General features: G+C 37.8%; 1 protein-coding gene across 4 annotated transcripts in view; it reads left to right on the top strand.

The window, feature by feature from the left end:
• LOC118272556 (uncharacterized) overlaps window positions 1–20,547 on the top strand; it is a 216,507-nt gene that overhangs the window by 117,463 nt on the left and 78,497 nt on the right. For all 4 annotated transcript variants that reach the window (XM_050693329.1, XM_050693331.1, XM_050693330.1 and 1 more), the window contains exons 5-6: window positions 12,380–13,259; window positions 13,354–13,454. In XM_050693329.1, the coding sequence (XP_050549286.1) occupies window positions 12,380–13,259; window positions 13,354–13,454 (981 nt within the window). The remainder of the gene's footprint in view (window positions 1–12,379; window positions 13,260–13,353; window positions 13,455–20,547) is intronic.

Genomic DNA, 20,547 nt, shown 5'->3' on the forward strand with positions numbered 1-20,547 from the left:
TAGAGTTTCGGATTTATGGAATAGATTATTATGTTCGGAAGGAAAAGTATTATTTATCACGTACAATCTTTTTTGTTTAAGGGTAGGATATATTTAATAAAATATAAATGAAATTTGTGTAAATAACGATGAATGAAGGTATTTTTTCAGCGAGGTAGCTGTTGCCTTTAATTTATTTTATGTAGTGTTGGTTCAGGGAAAATAAATAACAATTTATATCATCACTATTTTCGTAGAGTGTTATAAATTGTTTTTTTTCCATTGCCGTGATTATAAGTTATGATAATTTAGAACGTTTTAAACACTTTATGCGATTTATATCTTCGATTTAGTTTCGTTTCATTAGGATTTTACTCGTTTGACTTCTTCTTCATAAGGCACGATATCAAACGCAATTTTCTCACTTAGGTCTACATTGTGACAAATGACAACTTAAATGAAAAGAAGTATAGACCATGCAATCATAGAGCCGTCTCCATTTTAAGTTACTCTTAGTCGATTTTGTGAGAGAAAAAAACTCATTTTACGAGGACAATTCCCTCAACCTACATCATTTCTGGTGACCCTACTTAAGGGCAGTAATAACACGCATTACGAGCGCCATAAACATTTATAAATTCTCGGCGGAATCAGCGCTATCTGTATTTGTGAAGGTTTTATATCAAATATCTTCACGACCCATATCCTCCAAAGGAGTGAGCAATAATATTCAAAAATAATTGACTGGTAACCTATTTATTTATACAAAGAAAAATATGTATCTAAACGTATTTTTTTTTTCTTACTCTTAAAATACTTTAAAGACGGTATCGTGTGATGTCACAATTTACTACATTTTATAGGTACCGTGCAAACAACAATCTCCCACTCCTAATGCCTAAATACTTAGTATTAACATACCGACGCGATGGCTATGCAAATTCCTCATGATTCCCAGTTGTGAATTGAGATTAATCGAGCATTTTTGAACATACTTACATTATATGAGTAAGACGAAAATATTATAAAATTTCTAATCTTCTCAATCCCCGATTCCCCAACAACCCTTTAATTCCAAACTCCCAAAAGGCCGGCAACGCCCTTGTAACACTTCTGGTGTCCGTGAGCGGCGGTGATTGCCTACCATCAGGTGATCCGTCTGTCCATATACCGGCTTGTATCATAATATAATCAAAATCATACATATCTTGCTATGATCGATACAGTTGTGATATGAAAGCGGGTAAATGTATACAAAATCTCCGAAACATAAATAAAAGGGTGGCTTAATAAAGCAATTCTTGCGTCATTGTATGTCCATCCAAGTTTGGCTGTCTTCACTCATCTCACGACACAATGAGCACTTCACCGAATGAGGAAACTGACCGACAAAACTTCGCGAAGATTCGTCGAAAGACAAAATGTAATAAAGTTATACTTTATCAAGGAAAGTTTCCGATAAAAGACAGTCTTGTTGACAATGTACCGACAGCCACAACTTGGTCCTTCGTATCAAATACACGTATAATGCTGTTATGGACGAAATACTTGTGGCAGATGAAATGGAAGTTACAAAAACTGGTGAAGATATATTGAACGGTGCACGAGTATTGCCGATAAGATAAAATGAAAATGTATTTATTTTGTTAATCAGAATCGACCCCAAATTATTATTGGTTTCCACCCACAAGTCACAAACTGCAGTACTTAGAGTCACTTAAAGGTTACTTAAATTCCTCAGTAGCGAATTTGTTTCGAAACAATTGCTAAGGACTGGGTTACGTAACCATTAAATTACTCTGAGTACGGCGGTAAAATAAATTATTATATTTGTTGTATCAAGCTTTTAAAGACTGCGCGGTTTGCGCGGAGCAACTCTTTGTGTGATCCACAAATTGTTGCTTCGGGTCTGGATGGTATGTGTATATAAACTTGTATGATTGTAAACACACACACGATACAGAAACAAATCCTAGTTTTAAAAAGAAAAAGAAAAAGAATTTTAAAGATTTTTGTTCTGAAATAATACAATTTCATTTTCTAAATAAAAACAATGCAACAAATCCCAAATATAATTACATGACACAATAAAATCGTTCAAAATATTATGCACACAGTCGTAAACGTCTTATTTACTACATTGCAGCAATAACAAAGGAATTTATGGTTCCACAGCTAATAAAAACAAAAAAAATACACAATTCCAAAGATTAAAACTGACCATAAATATGAAAGTCGTTGCACAAAGCCAAATGTCAAAGGAGTTTGCATACAAGTGTTGCCAATGACAAAGACAATATGTCGAGATGAAATGCGGGATATAAATATTTACTGGAGACATTCTATTTTGAGACGTTTTATCTTTATTTTATGTTGATTTCGAAATATGCCAGCTGGGAGAGATCTTGTAACAAATTGCAGACATTTTGAAATGATTTCGATGTATAAGGACATTCCTAACACGAAACCTAATGTTTCATCGGTCAAGTGAACCATAACAGCTTAAACTCGGCAAGTCTGCAACTATTTTGTTAATTTTATTATAACTTTCGTGAGACATTCTAAATTAATTATTACAATACACGACGCGGCGATTCTCGCGCTGCTACTCGTCGTGTGTCGCAGAATGCTGCTCATGAATATGAGCCTCCAGCATGGCTTGAAACTAGTCGAGTTCCTCGTCAAACAATTACGTGAGTAAGCCGATAACATAATAATTAACTATTTTGTTGTCTTAAAATATTTTGGGAAAAACTTTTGTCTTATATTTTACCTCTTTACACACTTAATGGAAACAAGTGCAATGCAAAAAGGTCACAGCAAAATTCTAATTTAAATCTGCATACAAACAACACGTTACTGTTTGCAGGTAACCCGGCATTGTACATGGTTGCAAGTATAAAAAACCGTCAAAATATTAAAATGTCGGGACTATTATTAGCACAGGCCTAAAAATTGGGCCGTCCCTTGTCCCGGTTTCACGGGACGGTGACAACCAGAGCGCGAGCGTAACCGCCTCAAATATTAACACTGGCTGTAATCGAGTCGTACACACCAAACAATATGGCGTAGTATTCTTTTTTCAAATTATATTGAATACTAGCTACTTCCGCGCGGTTTCACCCGCTCTGCCTGGTTTCTTTTAATTGTGGCGTGATGTTTTATAGCTAATAACCTTCCTCGATAAATGTGATATCCAACTCAAAAAGAATGATTCCAATCGGACCGGTAGTTCCGGAAATTAGCGCGTTCAAACAAACAAACAAACTCTTCAGCTTTATAATACATAATATATTAAATATATTAAATAATATGAATATTAGTATCTATCGTTCTTTTTTCGAAATGTCTTTGTTTCTTTTTAAATTATTAAATGACTTTCGTGGTTGGAGATAATACTTGTTTTAATTTAAATGTGTAATTATTTTTTACTAAAATAAATATTTTCATAATATTACGTGCGTGTATTTTAATAATGAATAAGTTTTCGCAATTATAATAAAAAATGATCTATGAATGTTAATTGTAACAAAACAAATTTTTATTTTCTTTACAAAATATCTTTTAATGAAGTTATAAAATTTTTGCAGTAGATTTATTCAGTCATATAAATTGACTATTTAAACTTAATAGAAAAATAAAATCACAAAGACAAAACAAAGTATTTACGAATGTTAAACACAAATAAAGACTTGTAGAAATTATTTATTTAACGAACTAAGGTATCTTCGTTTCTAAATACGGTCCTTTCAAAAATTTTCACAGATCATTAAAGTTTGGGCATAAAAGAAATGGCCAATGAGGGTGTCTATAGACTTCTTTCAATCTTTTTACTTGGAGTTCATCAGTATTGGAAAGTTCTAGTTGGTTGAAATTTATATAGATTTTACTTACTGAAGTATAAACGAACGTTTTCCAACGAGTAAAGTAAAAAACAAAGGTTTAAAATAAGAAGGAGTTGGTATATTTCTATTTCAACAACGTCACGCTTTTTATACCCGAAGGGGTAGGCAGAGGTGCACATTACGGCACGTAATGTCGCTATACAATGTACATTGTACACCCACTTCATGTTCACCATTCGTGTTATAAGTCTCATGTAAAAGGGGGTGGGACTATTGCTATAAATTAGGCACAATTCCAGACTCTGTGCTACTACATACTGAGAAACGTTTGAAATTCCAAATAAGCCCAGTAATACTTTGCCCGACCCGGGAATCGAACACGAGACCCCTTGTTCGGCAGTCGCACTTGCAACCACTCGACTTGACTCGTAAGAGGTAGTATGTATCTATTTGTTTGTTAAATATTTACTTACAATACTCTAGAGAATAGCTATGTCAATATTTTTGCTTTGATGCCTCGTTCAGACGTAGTTCACGATCAAAGAGACAATATACAATCTTATATATATGTATATGTTTAACTTGTATTGTCTGTGAAGAATTCTCATAAACCATGGTTTAGTTTGATCTTTTTGTTAGTAAACATTATTTTCCATAATACAATTTTTATACAATAATGTGTCATTATTATTACAAATCTCCTCTTGTTTGTTTTCGAAACCTACCATATTACAAATTCCTTGAGGCTATTCAAACAACATACATATTAGTATAATATAGCTAGGTATATAGAAATGTAAGCCGGGTCTAATGGTCCCTTAGAGCCACAACGTGTTGTATACTTGGATGTAACCCCATTAACCACCGTAGTATGCAAACCAGAACCATATATATACACATTAGCTTCTGCCAGCGGCTTCACTCTTATGGGATAAATGTAACTCCTCTGGTGTTGCGGGTGTCCATGGGCGGCGCAGACTCTGGCGGTCTGTTCGTTTGCCACCTATTCCATAAAAAAATAAAAAGTGGCCTATGTGTTATTCCTAGCGGGTTTACCGGGGCTCCGGCTCGAAAGGCAGGAGTAGGAACGGGGTGGTTTTTAGTCAGTAGGAGTCTCTCGCCTCTCCCAAGGCGGGAGAAGTCATTGAATGATTATCCCCCTCAAAAAAAAGACCGTAATCTGCCCCTTATAACGAATAGTTGTCAATTACCCAATTTATGGTACGATCAATCATTCAATCACTCCAATCAATCGCAGTCAACCCCGACGCATACCTCATGAGCTCACAACCCACACATCAAACGCATGCACCCATCACACAAGCACTGATTCACAGATTGGCACCATCATACGCCCCCGCCGTATGAATAATTCAGTCCTATGTTATACCACACACACACTGACATACATACGTTGAATCTGCACTATTTGTTTTAGGAAGAATCGTGTTTCATATTTTTGGTTTAATTTTAAGACTGTTTTTGGTGACTGACTTATTGTGTGAACATGATCAGCGAGCATGTCATTCGATTGATTTAGATCTGACATAGATAGGTTATTAAAGATACCACAAACCTACATTACAATAAGTTTTTTATATGTATATGTATTTGATGGGTTGACGTTTGACCACTATCTTGCCTGATAGTAGGTGATGATATGAAGGTTGCTGAGAGGATGGCAGTGAAATGGTCCTCCACACAGGGCTCCACACACTCTAGACGCGCACTGCAGTTAGATACACTATTTGGGAGGTCAGTCTGGAGACTACGGGGACGCCCGAGCGGATATCAGCAGCGACCATCTGTAGGCTGTTGATGTGATATTAAACATCACATAAATCATCATTATAATATCAGCCACAAGACGTCTACATCGCATCCTTTTATTAAATATATGCGTGGCCGTAATTTAATATGTTGGATGATACAATTCGTCTGCGACATACACAAGCTACAAAATTATAAATACAATACCTCAATAACATATTTTATTTGCTTTATTTTCAATATCAGGAAAAAACACGTTAACTGATATGTAGTTAACATCAATCACGCATGCACTGTTACATTTTACCGCCAATATTTTACGGATGCCACTGACAACAAATATTATAGTGCAGAAAGGAGATGGCTAAATGACTGACCCAGGCATAATAACAAGAATACAAATTTCACGCTAACCCGTATCATTTAAATATTCACTTATGAATTATTTTGTGTTTAACTAATTCTTATAACTTGGTGAACAAAAATTAACAAAAAATAAGTTTCATAATTGATTTTTTTCTGTTGTAGTTTGACATGACAACACGGAAGTAGGTACTGCAAGCTATTATTAGGACATTAGTTTCCCCGAAAATCAAATCGAAATAATTAAACGAACATCAATTTTTAATAACGGTAATATAATGACTTTTTTCTGAAACCAAATAATTGTAAATGTTTTGATCGATACAAAATATATATTTTGTATAAGATTGCACAATCTTACTATATATTTTGTGTTTGTCCTTGGTTACTTTGTGTTCATTATCTAGTATAAGCAGAATTGTTTACCTATCTACCTCATATATAAATAACTTTCGGCTCAGGTACATCAAAACGCCTTGATAAAAGTTCACAGCAATGTGTTGTAGTTTGAAGTTTTTGTAACGTTGTTTGACGTAGGAACGCTACTTTATTTTCAGGATTGCGGAGATATGCCAAGTTTCTGGACCTTCTTAATTACAAAATATCAATTTTTAATTATGCGGCTTTATTTATTGCTAGGTACCATATTTATACAATATTTATTTGTACGGGTTACGACGTCCATACTTTGGTTTAGCCATGTCCTTTCACGAACAACAAATAACAGAAACAATAAAAATGTTAAACAACACCACATGTCGTAAAAGTGCTAAAGAAAACCAAAAACGTTGTTATCCGGTGAGTTATAGCGAGTGACGTCACAAAACAAAGATGGCGCAGCTAAAAGCGCGGGAAGCGTGCGCTTATTACGTTCATTGTGTGTACAATGAATGTTTTCTTACGTTATGTCCAAATTGCTTTATATTTTCCCGGAGATTATCTTTTAAAATAATGTACGTGTGTTTTATCTTACGTTATGAGATGTTGCCTGTCTTTTAAGATTAAAATTAGGAAGATAAAGCTTCTTGCTTCTTAGCGTGTTGTAATTATGTCGTGTGAATGATAATTATACTCTTTTATCCATCATTGTCTTGTGACAAAATATCATAATCGTTACAATGTTATTAGACTAAGAGCTCGCGACTCTCAGACCTTCCTAAAATTATAAAAGCTGAAATGTTTACTACATATATCTCCTATAAAGGTGTAACCAAACCTGGGCATATAGAACCGGAGTTGCTAGGGCTTTGCTATGGGTAGTAAAGGTGAGTCAAATTGTTGTTCAAATTCATCATACTATAAACCTTAGTACTAACATTTACTTGTAACCTTACTATAAATCGTCTATTGCCGGACACGTAGAACGAGAATAACCCCTTCCCAGACACACTACAAGTCTAACAACTTATAAAGCTACTTTATATTAATGCTATTTTAAAATTATAATTAACGAATTTTACAAAGACTGATTTTACTGACGTAAGTACAATATACATAGCAATCATAAAAATTTTCCTACGCCAATCGCGGTATAGTCTACTAGTCGTCTTTCGTATGTTACCACACATTGACGGATAGATAGTCAGCTGCCACGAGCACAACGAACGAGCTCCGAAGCAATTACAAGCCGAAAACTTTTGACAGCGGATCTAGGCAGTATATACTATATAGAAACCTCGCGGTAATCTCGTTTACTGTAAACGTTTCTCGTTTAACTGAGTAACACAAACTTTCCGCCAATATTATACTGTGTAATGAAATTGTTAACGATAATTTGTTATCTTTGTAATGTTTTATATAATGTGTCAAATTGCATTAAGTATGTAATTATTTAGTAAAGTAGATCATTTTTATTTGAATGTCCGTCTCGTTGATTATTTTAAATTATAAGACACGTATTTTTTATTTTCTCACGGAAACATACATAACATACTTCCGAAGATATATCGAATTGAAATATCGCGTGATGTCACTTCTTAGTGCATTTTATAGGTAGACATATTATTTGCTCCCACTCCTAAACTTCGATTCGTTTTATCTAAGTATTTTATCTTATAATATAAAAAATACGTGTCTATTACTTTATCATTACCTAACTGACGGACCAAATAGATTTTTAATTTTCATACCCCGTCATTATCCCTATTTGTCAGAAACTGTAGTTATTCACGTTTTTATGCCAATATTGTTAAACCCAAAGCACTTCTACAATACAAAATGATGTTACAGTAACTAAATAATCCAATGACTGACATTTCTTCCAGTTGAAAGATTAGAATAGTTATCCTAGCCTTAAAACCTCAGCCTGAGCAGTCACGTTTTATAACTCAACTATGAAAACGATCCAAATTCCTCAAAACATAAGAATATAAGAATTCCCAGCAAACTTGTAACATTTCTATGACAAATGAAGTCTAATTCATTAGTAACATCCCTAGGGTAACGAGTATTATCTGCTCAGGACGGGTCTAGAATATTCCGCAGCTCATAGGAGCTCTGTTGCAAGCACCAGAAAGGTTTCGAGCTTACTAAAATAAAATGGCGACCGTATAAATGTGCCGTAGTGCGCAACTTTGTTTTTAATTTTGTTTCCACTCCGTTCTTGTTGGGTGTAGAAAATCTGGGATAAACTATGTGCTGTACTTTTTTAGTTTCACCGCATTATGCGATAACAAGGCGTACGTTTGCTCTGTACCGGCCTTTTTACTGGGAACATGGATTTTTTAAATAAAAACTGATGCTTAACATTTTTTACGCAGAAGGTTTAATATTTTTTAGACATTTTATTTGAGTTTATTATGTCCAAAAAAACTAGTTAATAGATAAATTACTTGACGATTTACTTTCTGAATTCATTGATTCAGTGTTTCGAAGTGAACCTTGGCCTTGTTAAGAAATATCGAAACTATCCGATGACGCCTTATGCCATGTTTGTTAGAAGGCAAAGTCTAATCTTCACATCACACATCAACGGTCTATAAGTGAGCCACTTAGTCTAATCCTCACACACTCCACATAAGGAATTTAAAAACATATACGATCAACTCTTATTGGTAAACTTAGTACTTCTTATACTGAATATATCTACAATATATCGCCAATCTTGTCGTTTATACGGTACAGACAACAGGTACAATATTGAGCGCTCCTCCTGTCTGTTGCATGCGGTTTTCTCGCCTCACACTGCAAAGCTTTGAACCTGGGTCTAGGGACCTTAGCTCTCTTAGTTAGGTAGAGGACACATTGAATGTAGATTAACGATGTAAATATCGCTAAGCAACCGATGCTTATTGGATTCCATGACAACAAATTATATCTTTGAATGTAAAACAATCCTTGTAAATAGGTTGCTTATGAGCAGACGTGCTCCATCGTAGGCCGCGTCATCACTTAATATCAGGCTAGATAGCGGCCGAGCGTCAATATGAAAAAATGTAAGACCACACAAAATATGTTAATATGTTAACTAAATAATGAAATTACAAACATACCTAAGTTTATTAATTTAATTAAAAGACATGATGCATATTGAATAACCAGATCGAATGAAATCTTGTGCTACCAAGAATTGCACATTTGACTATTGTCACAATTAGACATCAATCGTTAAGTTCACAAAATATATAGCGGGGTTCACAAAAGTGTACGCCCTCGCTCCCGCGCCCGCTTGTAATATGTCCTCTACCTAAGGGCAGTAACACATAAACAAACACAGACTGGCTGGTAGCTGTTTAGTGTACAATGGCTACACAGGCTTCTAATACACTTCGGTCATAATTATCCGACTCATTATTATTTAATCTTCAAACAAATTTGACTACATATAAAATCAATTTCTTCACACTTATTTCAATTTCAAGACAATTTCTTTTAATGTCTAGACATTTACAGTTTTTGTGAGCACCCGGTATTTGTCTCAGATTTCTAAGATATTTTTGGAGGAGGGAAAATCGTCGAATGATTCTTTCGGCCCTTGGGCGAGGCTAAAGAGAGTGTCACACTCTTCCTAACTAAAAATCACCCCGTTCCTACTCCTGCTTCGAGCCAGAGCCCCGATAACCTTTGCGGGGCAGTTTTCTTGATTATAATTTTTCATACAGCTCCGGCAGTCAATGATCTATCCATCTATTCTAGTTAGATACTATTTCAATGAAATCAAACTTTAAAAGATGTTCAGCAATCAATATTAAAATTAACATTTTCAAGAATCTGAATTTCGAAGGTTTTTTTTGGAATTGTAATGTAATTTGTAATGTAATCCCACAACTGGGCAAACCCTTTCCAAGGGGATTGGACTAATTAAACACAATCGACTCGCCCACCTTCATCAAGCTGTTTCCCTAGGGGTATTAGCACGTAAACAAGGATTGTTTGGGTAACGTGTGTCTGCAGACCTGCAATTTAAAACCAATCATAATTATATCTTATCACTAGCTCATGCCTGTGGCATTGCCTGTGTGGATTATGGACTTTGTGACGAATAAAATAGCCTAAGTCACTTCTTAGTACATACGCTACCTGTCAATAAAATTCCCGACAAAATCGGTTTAGCTATTTTAGAGATTAGCCAGAACACACAGACAGACAGACATAAAGACAAAAAATTTAACAAATGTTGTTTTGGTGTATGTATCTTGTGTATATTTCATATGACCAAGCAAGCAAATCCAGAAACGCTTAAGTAGCAAAATACAATATACTTACTTATACAAATATATATTATGTATCTTATCTTATCAATATAAGATACTTGTTACAAAGCTACCATCACACTTCCCTGCACCACCCTGCGGTTTGCTGGTAGAGAAATGCCACTCGACATTAAACCCATCTTTGTTCCATCGTACATAAAGCGTTAATTAAATAAATAAACACATAATAGTATGTTCATTATAGGTACAACGTGTCTACATGTAATATATAATTCAAGTATCGAAGCTTGCTCTATTGTTGTGGTACACACTCACACAATTAATGTAATCAAATCAAGTAGTAATTATTCAACGTATCGATAATGTAATTAATGCAAGTAGGACCTGATACAATCAACAATACTTGATACATTCATTGTCTATTGAGTTCTCTTATTATGGAATCGTGAAATGCATGAATAGTAATGTTTTTTATTAAAAAAAAACCTTGCCCCACACTAGGATTTTTTCCCGTGTCGTGGGTGCGTTTAAAAACATACAATATCACATGCACATGACACCCAGACCCGAAACAACAATTTGTGGATTGCAAAGAGTTGCTCCGTGCGGGAATCGAACCCGCTACACGTTGCATGGCAGCCAGTTGCCTAGCCACCGCGCCAACCGTGCAGTCAAAAGATTTTTATAAAACGTACCTCGATAAATGGACTACCCAAAACAAAAATAACTATTCAATTTGGACCAGTAGTTTCGGAGATTAGCACGTGTAAATAAACATACGACTCTCTAGCTTTATTTGATAAGAAACCAAATAAAAAATAGAATATGTTTTTTAATTTATTAATTATTAAATACAGCAACGCACTTGTAACTTTGGTGTCGCGGGTGTCCATTGCCGGCGCAGGTATCAGGTGACACATGCTCATTTGCATAACCCATAAAAAATCGACTAAGTAAACATAAAATAATACTAAATAGTCATCATTCCTGTTATCAACATTATACGCCGCGTCTCTCAAACCATTACCTCTGGGTACGAAGTTATGTGGCCACTAGTAAAGGACATTGTTCCCCCAACTATGCCGAACTCTGGACTGAAACAGGACATAAAGGCATCTTGTTTGTGTAACCTCTTGGTATTACAACTTGTCTATATGTTTGTGTCTAGCTGGCCAGAGCAGCCATTTTGGAAACAATAATATGAAAAGATCTGATGGTAGTGCAATAGGTATTATTGTCATTTACAATGCAACGAATTCATTTGCAAAATGCTCGATGTCAAACTCTAATTTCTTATAAAGCATTAAAACAAAGTATAATAGTGAATTTTAGAATAAAAAGTCATTCAAAAAGTGAAGAACCTATCATTATAATGAAATTCAAAAGTGGAACGGATGAAGTAACCGATAATATTCAGTTTCCTGCAATAATATCGCCCGATATCAAGATCGTCTAAAATCGTTTGAATTTAAATCAACTGAATAATTTTCAGTCCACAGCACGCTATTTTCCATTGAAGTAGGAATAGTATTGATCGTTTTCCAAATAGAAATCTCTGCCATTATCATTTCCATTTTATTTATAACCCTGTAACATCTCGTGAATTGGTGCGATCGGAATATATTCGAGGATTAGTTGAACGACTCAGCCATAGATTCAAATACAATTGTCGGAAGACAAAACTTTAGTTTAATGGTTTTTAATAAAAGGTATGATACTTTAGAACTTGAAATGAACGACTGCTATTAACGTTAATCTCTCTTGTTCCAGATTGTGCGATACGCCTAAGAAATGTCCGCGCGGGCCGCGTGCACTCGGGGCACGTGCCGCGCACGCACGGCTGCCGCGTGCTGGTGCCGGCGCCGGGCCCGCGCAGCGCCGTCCTCATCGAGCTCCACAAGCTCAACGTGCCCTGCTCCACTGGGTTCATCCGGTTCGCGCCCAACACCCCCACCCTGTGCGGCAAATTGGACCAAATACCGCTCCCCAACAGAAAGTTCCTCTACACCTCATCGTTCAAGAACCCCGCCATAGAACTACACGGCCGGCCCACGTTCGCCGCGGTATACCGTCTAGTAGACCATTGCCATGATGTTCTACTTACGGGAAGAAACGGCTCGTTCGAAGTCGGCCCAACTGTCAAACTGTCATGCTCGTATGAGATCCACTTGCCGTACGGCAACCGTGTCGCTCTGCGGCTACAAATGGGCACAGGACCAATGGATGCGAAAGAAAACGACGTGTCCAATATTATACACGAAGACGTGCAGGCGTTGTGTAGAGGGATGGAGTTGAGTTTAGAAGACGGAGACTCTAAGTGGAAGCATTGTTCCCAGCCTGGTGACCCTTTGAGGAGTGTTCAGATTGTGTCTGAAGCAAACTCCGTGCGTTTGAATATTAGTATAACTGCTAAGAAGAATACGTCCGCCATGTGGTTAAAAGTGTGGTGGATGGACAAAGCCATAGAGAACATCGTGGGGCACTGTGACTATGGGTGGGTGCTGTCTGGGGATTTTTGCATATCAGCAGTGCGAGAGGCAAAGAAGGCATGGAGACAAGCGGAGGCGGAGTGTGTGAGGCTGGGAGGGCACCTCGCCAGTGTGCTGAATGAGAGGCAACAGCAGATTATGGACCAACTACTTATACATGCGTAAGTATTGTATCACCAGCGCCAGGGACAAGACATCCATCGCCATTTCTTTATTATTAGACCTACTTAGTGAATGTTGTCACGTTGTCCACAGTCCCGGTGCCGGAGTAGACGACGTGTACTGGATCGGTGCGACTGATGCCGTCCATGAAGGCGAATTCCGATGGTCGGATGGACTGCCCTTCTCTTATGCGCGTGAGTTTTTACGCTTATTGATATTTTATTCTTGTTTTCGACTATTCTTCTTTACATATAGTCACGTAACGAGGAATATTAGATCTTCAAAGTCAACATCAAAGCATTTATTAAAATTTAATCCTAAATTAGGCACTTTTGAAACGTCAAATACATATGTCACGTCACGTTAAAAATGTCTTATGTCACTTCAGATACAGTGCAAAGAGAAGAGAGTAAAAAAATATTCAACACACCGAAGTTTAGTTATTACCTAATTCAAACCACTTTTTTTTTTTTTTTTTGAGGGGGAAAATCATCCAATGACTTTTTCCGCCTTGGGCGAGGCGAGAAGGAGTGTCAGACTCTTACTGACTAAAAACCACCCCGTTCCTTCTCCTGCTTTTCGAGCCGGAGCCCCGGTAAACCCGCTAGGTAGTCCGCAGCTCCGGATCAGGCATCAGCCCTGCTGGGCCCCATCTGTGGTGGTCTGATGGCTCTTTGAGGCGCGCGCGGAACGCTACGCGCCGCACGCACTGGTCTGGTTCTGTTCGGGCGGTGAGCTACCCTTGCTCGCCGTCCGCAGGCCCGCACTTACGGTGGCCGGAGATCGTCTCGCGATCCCCGACGCCCGGAGTGTCTCTCGCGACGGCTGGGGCGTGAGGAGGTTTGTTCTCTCACGCGCCCCGCCTCCTCCTTAGCTAGCATGACTGCTTCGCAGAAGGAGGAGACGGCATCCCAGTCCCTCTCGCTCCGCACCATGGCCTGAACCAGTGCCGGGCGCGAGAGGTCGCCGTCGCCGACCACATCCCTGAGGATAATTCAAACCACTAGATGTCCATTTAGACATCAACATCCTATCTTCACGTGTTACATATACCTAGCAAATTGAAAAAGATCTAAATATTAATACTCAATACTCAATACTTTATTAGTTTCCACGTGTAAGGCTTAGGTGGTAAACTTTAATAGGACAGAATGTGGACCCTGTCAGGCACAACAATACAATATTTTTTGTTTTATAAAAAAAAATGATTTTACCATTCACTCATAACACTCACAACAGTGGTTCCATGATAAAGAGTCGGTATGGTCAACAAGTAGCGTGTTAGTTCGAAAGTATTGAGTGCTAGACGCAAGGGCACTCGGCGCGAGGGTTGTCGTGCCTCGAGTGGCTCTGGCTTAGCGACGCGAATGTGACATGGGGAACAATTGTGGGACTTTATATGATTGAGACAACCCTAACTTTGTTTGTCTTTTAGTGCAGTATAAGTTTAAAATGTGACTGCTTTGATTAAATTAAGAAAACGGTTATTAAGACTGCACGGTTGGCGCGGTGGCTGGGCAACTGGCTGCCGTGCAACGTGTAGCGGGTTCGATTACCGCACGGAGCAACTCTTTGTGTGATCCACAAATTGTTGTTACGGGTCTGGGTGTCATGTGTATGTGAATTTGTATGTTTGTAAACGTACCCACGCCACAGGAGAAAATCCTAATGTGGGGCAATGTTTTCATTTAAATAAAAAAAAAAATAGTTTGGTCGCGCACTTGTAACTCCTTTAGTATTGTAGATGTCTATAGGCAGTGCGCCTGCGACCTCTTATCATCAGTTGATCCGACTGCACATTTGCTCTCATATTTTTTTTATTTTATTACAAATTTTATTCCTTGGTTAAAAGCTTAACTGAATTAACAAGACTTTGATCTTTAGCAATTATAAAAAAAAACCAGACAATCGTCTCTTTTAACATTCACGTACCCATAAATGCCTTCAAGATACTACTGCGAATAAAAACTAAAAAAGTATGTAACAAGCCATATCGTAAAAATCACTCACCGTAAAAAAACTATTGAAAATTTTGCTTTCAAGTCTTGGCAAACTGTATTAAATTGGTTTTTGAGAAGAAAAAATAATATTGTGCTTTATAGGGTTAAGTGCCAAACGTGTTGAGTTAGGATGCCTAGACAGCGTGACGACAAACTAGCTCAGTACATATTTTCAACCCTTTTGTTTTGGAATAAAGTCGTAAATCGAATGGTAGTTTAGGGTAGCTTGATGTGCTGGTACCAACATATTTGAGAATGTAACGTGAATGTGTTACTTTAACATAGTCTTGTTGAAATGTCTTGTTATTCGAATGACGTCGGTCGAAGAGCCTCGAGCTTGATTCTTAAGCCGAACTAAACGTTTTCAGTTTTAAAAGGTCTCCTATTAGGTACATCAAAGGCCTCTGAAACGGAGAAAGTTTGATTATTAATCACCACGCTTGCTAAATACGGGTTGGTGATTTCAAACATATAATTTGAAATTACATGCCCAGGTTACCTCACGATATTTTCCTTTGACGATATCCCGATCAGTATATCGTCGACATTGCGCATCCGCGCACGCTGCTCATGATGAAGAGTCCTTATGTGACTCGAAACTAGTAGAGCATTTCTCAATATTTTTAACTTTTTTTAGTTAATGTAAAATGGCTTGCGATATTATTATTATAAAAATATGTATAAAATAAATTAATAGGTACACATATTTTATCAGACTTCGTAAATATAAATGGCATATTTTAAAATGAACTATGAATGAATGATTGAAACGAGGAACGGATATTACTCTGACATATGGGCAGTTGTTGTGTAATGTAGCATAATATTCATTTACTATTTAATCGAAAATGTCACTTTTTTTTTTTTTTTTTACATTTGATGGGTCGACGTTTGACCGCTATCTCACCTGATGGTAAGTGATGATGCGGCCTACGGTGGAGCACGTCTGCCCATAAGCAACCTATTCACTCGGGTCTTGAAGACACCCAGGTTATACCCATCAGGAAACACAGACTCCGGCAAGGAGTTCCACTCCCTAGCAGTTCGCACAAGGAAGCTTGAAGCGAAGCGCTTCGTGCGAGTGGGTGGGATATCTACCATGAAGCGGTGACGCCTCGCCGATTGTCTTGTGGTTCGATGATGAAAAGGACTAGGAGGAATCAAGTTGTGCAATTCCCCCGCACACTCTCCGAAATGTATCCGGTAAAAAACGGAAAGGCTTGCGACCTTGCGCCTGTGTTCAAGGCTTTGAAGCCGGGCCTCCACAAGCGCATCATCGTTGATGAGCTTCTTGGCACGCCTTTCAATGTGTTCGAGCGCATCTAGCTGGTATTTGGCCGAGCCGTCCCAAAGGTGAGAACAGTACTCCATACATGACCGAACCTGCGCTTGGTACAGGCTCAGCAGTTGTTTCGGTGTGAAGTACCGTCTCACCTTCGAGAGGATACCCAGCTTCCTACCAGCCAGATGCGCCTTCGACTCTATATAAGAGCCGAAGTTTAGCGTTGGCGATAGAGTTACGCCCAGAAGCTCTAGATGATCCGATGTTGGAACGGATACATTTCGGAAAGTAGGAGCCAGCGGAAATTGACTCCGTTTGGCAGAGAATAGACACGCCTGGGTTTTGGTAGCGTTGAACTTGACCAAGTTGGCGTCACCCCAATCGGAGACCGCCTTCAAGGACGAGTTCAACCGTTCGACCATGGATTCTCTTAGAGACTGGATCTGTGTTCCGCTAGTCCGCGCATCGGACACATACCTTTCAACAACTGTGCTGTCATCTGCATACCCAAAGATACCGGGCTTAAGCAGGTCGTTGATGTGCAGCAAAAAGAGCGTTGCTGAAAGTACTGACCCCTGAGGGACTCCGGCGTTGATACCAAATTGGTCAGACGAGCAGCCATCGATGACTACTCGAATTGACCGATCCCTCAGGAAGTCTGCAATCCATCTGCACAGATCAGCGGGAAGTCCATATGCAGGAAGCTTGCCGATAAGGCTGTCGTGCCAAACCCTGTCAAAGGCCTTCGATATATCGAGTGAGACCGCTATTGCCTCCCCGTGCTTCTCTATGGCCTCGCTCCAAATGTGGGTGGCATACGCAAGAAGGTCCCCAGTGGATCGGTTGCGGCGAAACCCATACTGCTGATCGCTGAGGAGGTCGTTACCTTCAAGGTATGCCAGGAGCCTGTTGTTAAGTACACGTTCCATACTCTTACAGAGTATGGACGTGACTGAGATTGGTCGGTAATTGTTAGGGTCGGCACGACTACCTTTTTTGGGCACAGGCTGCACGTTGGCCAGCTTCCATGCAACCGGCACTTGACCAGTCTCCAAGGAAAGTCGAAACAGGCGTGTCAGGATTGGAGACAACTCAGGCGCACAGGTTTTTAAAACCACGGCCGGGATTCCGTCGGGGCCACTGGCCTTGTTCACGTCGAGATTACGCAACGTCTTATACACCTCCTTCTGTCGGATGCACCACACAGATCACTTAATGCACCTTCCAATACTTTTTACAACTTTTTATTTAACTTGCAATGTATGTATGCATGTGTGTGTGTGGGTGTGTGTGGGTGTTTGTGTGTGTGTGTGTGTGTGTGTGTGTGTGAAGTGGAATCTTGCAACAAAAGCAAATATCTGCAACCAATTGAGCTGTAATTTTATATACACGTTCAGTTTGACCCTAAATGCATAAAGTTTGTATTTTAAAAGTAGTTTTAATAACCCATAATAAGGCCTTATCCTATCTACCATACCCTAATATCAAAGCATAGTTGGTAAACTAGCCTTTTAATTGATGTACAAGTCTGCCTACCGTTTTTTAAAAACAGCAGCCGTAAAGACAAATTTCCAAAATTTGTATTCAATAGTTTTTGTAACACAAAAATGATTTTATTCATATACTTTTTTCTCTCTTTTACAATTAAACGTAACGTTAGCGCCGCCGTACGTTTTGTTTTTCCTCTGAGCCCGCATCTGCATAGAAATCGAATTTTAAATTCCTGCTATTTTAGCCAATGTCCACACTGATACTGCGCTTGATAGTGTAAAGAGTAAGGCTGTGTAATTTTATAGGAAATTGTGGAGGATAACTTTGAAGATTAACTAGAATTTTATTTAAAGTAAAATAAAAACTATTGGAGACTACAATGGAGAATGTTCACGTTTTTAGACATGTGATCGATGTAACGAATTGATCTGTGTACTTAGTTTTATCGTACAATCAGAACTGACCAAATTATATGTGTTGAGAACTTAAATTTCTCATACAAAATCAACGTTGTACTATGACCTCATAGTACAACGTCCCGCATATTGTTTATTTTTAATATAGTTAAATATAGTAAGTAGTAGGTTATAGCCTAATAATATTTCAAAACTATTTAAATATACAAATGCGTAAGTAATTTCTTAATTAATGTAATACTAAGATTTTCTGTAAAATCTGTAACGAAACTGAATTGTGTAAATGTGTTCGTTGTTGGCTTACATCCCAAAGTTTAGTCAGAGGGCTATTTTTAGTATTTTTAATTAGACAAGAAAATAGGACAATTTATCTAGCCGAAGTTAGTTGCTTGTTCCTAAATAAATAATGAAATTGGACCACAGAAATGATTGTCAAAGCAAAATGGCCGTCAAATTACAATCACAGTGAAATTTCGCAGTGGAAGGGTTTAATTTGCGTCAGAAGCATAAAGTAAAGGCGAGTGATTGGACAGAAACGACTGTGGTCAACTGTGCCCGGTGCCTGCTCAAATGTATTCAGATTAGTTGAGGGTTAAAAGGAATGGTCAGCCAGTATTTATTAGCTATTCTCTACTTGACTACTCAATTGAATTGGAATTAAAAATACGACGCCATTGATAACGTTTAGTTAGATCAAAAGGAAGGTTACATTTTACTACGATGGCTTCTGTTTATGTTGTTTTTTTGGTTTTATAACAAGTTCATCAGTAACAAAATGGAAGAAAAGTACTGCCTTAAAGCACACGCAGACAGCTGTTCAATATCACATTATTTAGGAACTAACATAAGAGACACTTCTTCTTTCTAAATCAATGTATAATAATTTATTATTATATTATCGGCTTACTCACGTAACATGATACACAGCGCCGCGACTGCCGCGTAATGCTGCTCATGTATATGACCCTCCAGCATGGATTGAAACTAATGGAGTTCCTCGTCAAACAATTACGTAAGTGAAGCCGATAACATAGTAATTTAATTTAGTATGTCTTACGAAAATTATAATAAAATTACATTGTAGCATAGCAAGTATACCTTAAGTATATGTGTATATCTGAAATATATATTGAATAAATAATTAACTTTACAGAAAGAAGAGAACAAAGTAAGTATTCAAAAACTTTGTAAACAACATGCATTTTACACGCGTTTACGAAACCAGTTCACAAAGTATATTAAGTTTCAGAAAAGTTGGTTTCTCTAGGAAACACGTTGCCATTACCAAGTTTTTAACTAATGGCAACCGAAACTAAGTTTGTTAATAAAATAGTGACCACTATATTAAGACTTGCATTAAAAATACCGGCTAGAACTACAGACTCTTTGTTGGTGAAATTGCGATTGCCAAAATACATAATAATGATAAACTAGCTTCTGTCATAGGCTTCGCGTTCCCGTAGGATAAAAAGTAGTCTATGTGTTATTCCAGACCATAACCTACCCTTGTTCTAAATTTCATCCCGATCCCTTTAGCTGTTTTGACGTGAAGGAGTAATAAACAAACATACAAACTTTCGCATTTATAATATCAGTAGGATATATTCGGTAAAATGGGAGATGAGACATTCTCACAAAAACAAAATAACGACCCAAACCGCAGTAAAATAAGCCTTAAACTATAACGAATAAAATAACTATTCGTTTAACTATAACCTAGTTTACAACCCCCTTATGGGCTCGTCAAGAGGTTAGTAGGTACACTGACCGTAATGAATACCATTGAACATACTCCGAGATACCCACGACCGGTATTAGGGACGAGCCTAACTAAAGCGCCGGTTGCGGCCTGACCAAATCGTATAATCCAGTAAACCCTTTAAGTCGTTTGTATTATGTGAACAGAAAACAGACGCGTATTAATGTGTTATGACTAGTAAAATTATCGTTACTCCGTACTAGGGTTGTCGCTAAGGCTTTTATTATTTTATGCCATATTATTTGTTTTGAAATATGGTGGAATCTGTTCACCAAAAAAAAATATTAATAAGTAAAGATCCATTTTGCTGTTTATTCTATTCTGGTGTTACACGTCACG

This window comes from Spodoptera frugiperda, chromosome 4 (genome assembly GCF_023101765.2).
Source record: "Spodoptera frugiperda isolate SF20-4 chromosome 4, AGI-APGP_CSIRO_Sfru_2.0, whole genome shotgun sequence".
Taxonomy (NCBI): domain Eukaryota; kingdom Metazoa; phylum Arthropoda; class Insecta; order Lepidoptera; family Noctuidae; genus Spodoptera; species Spodoptera frugiperda.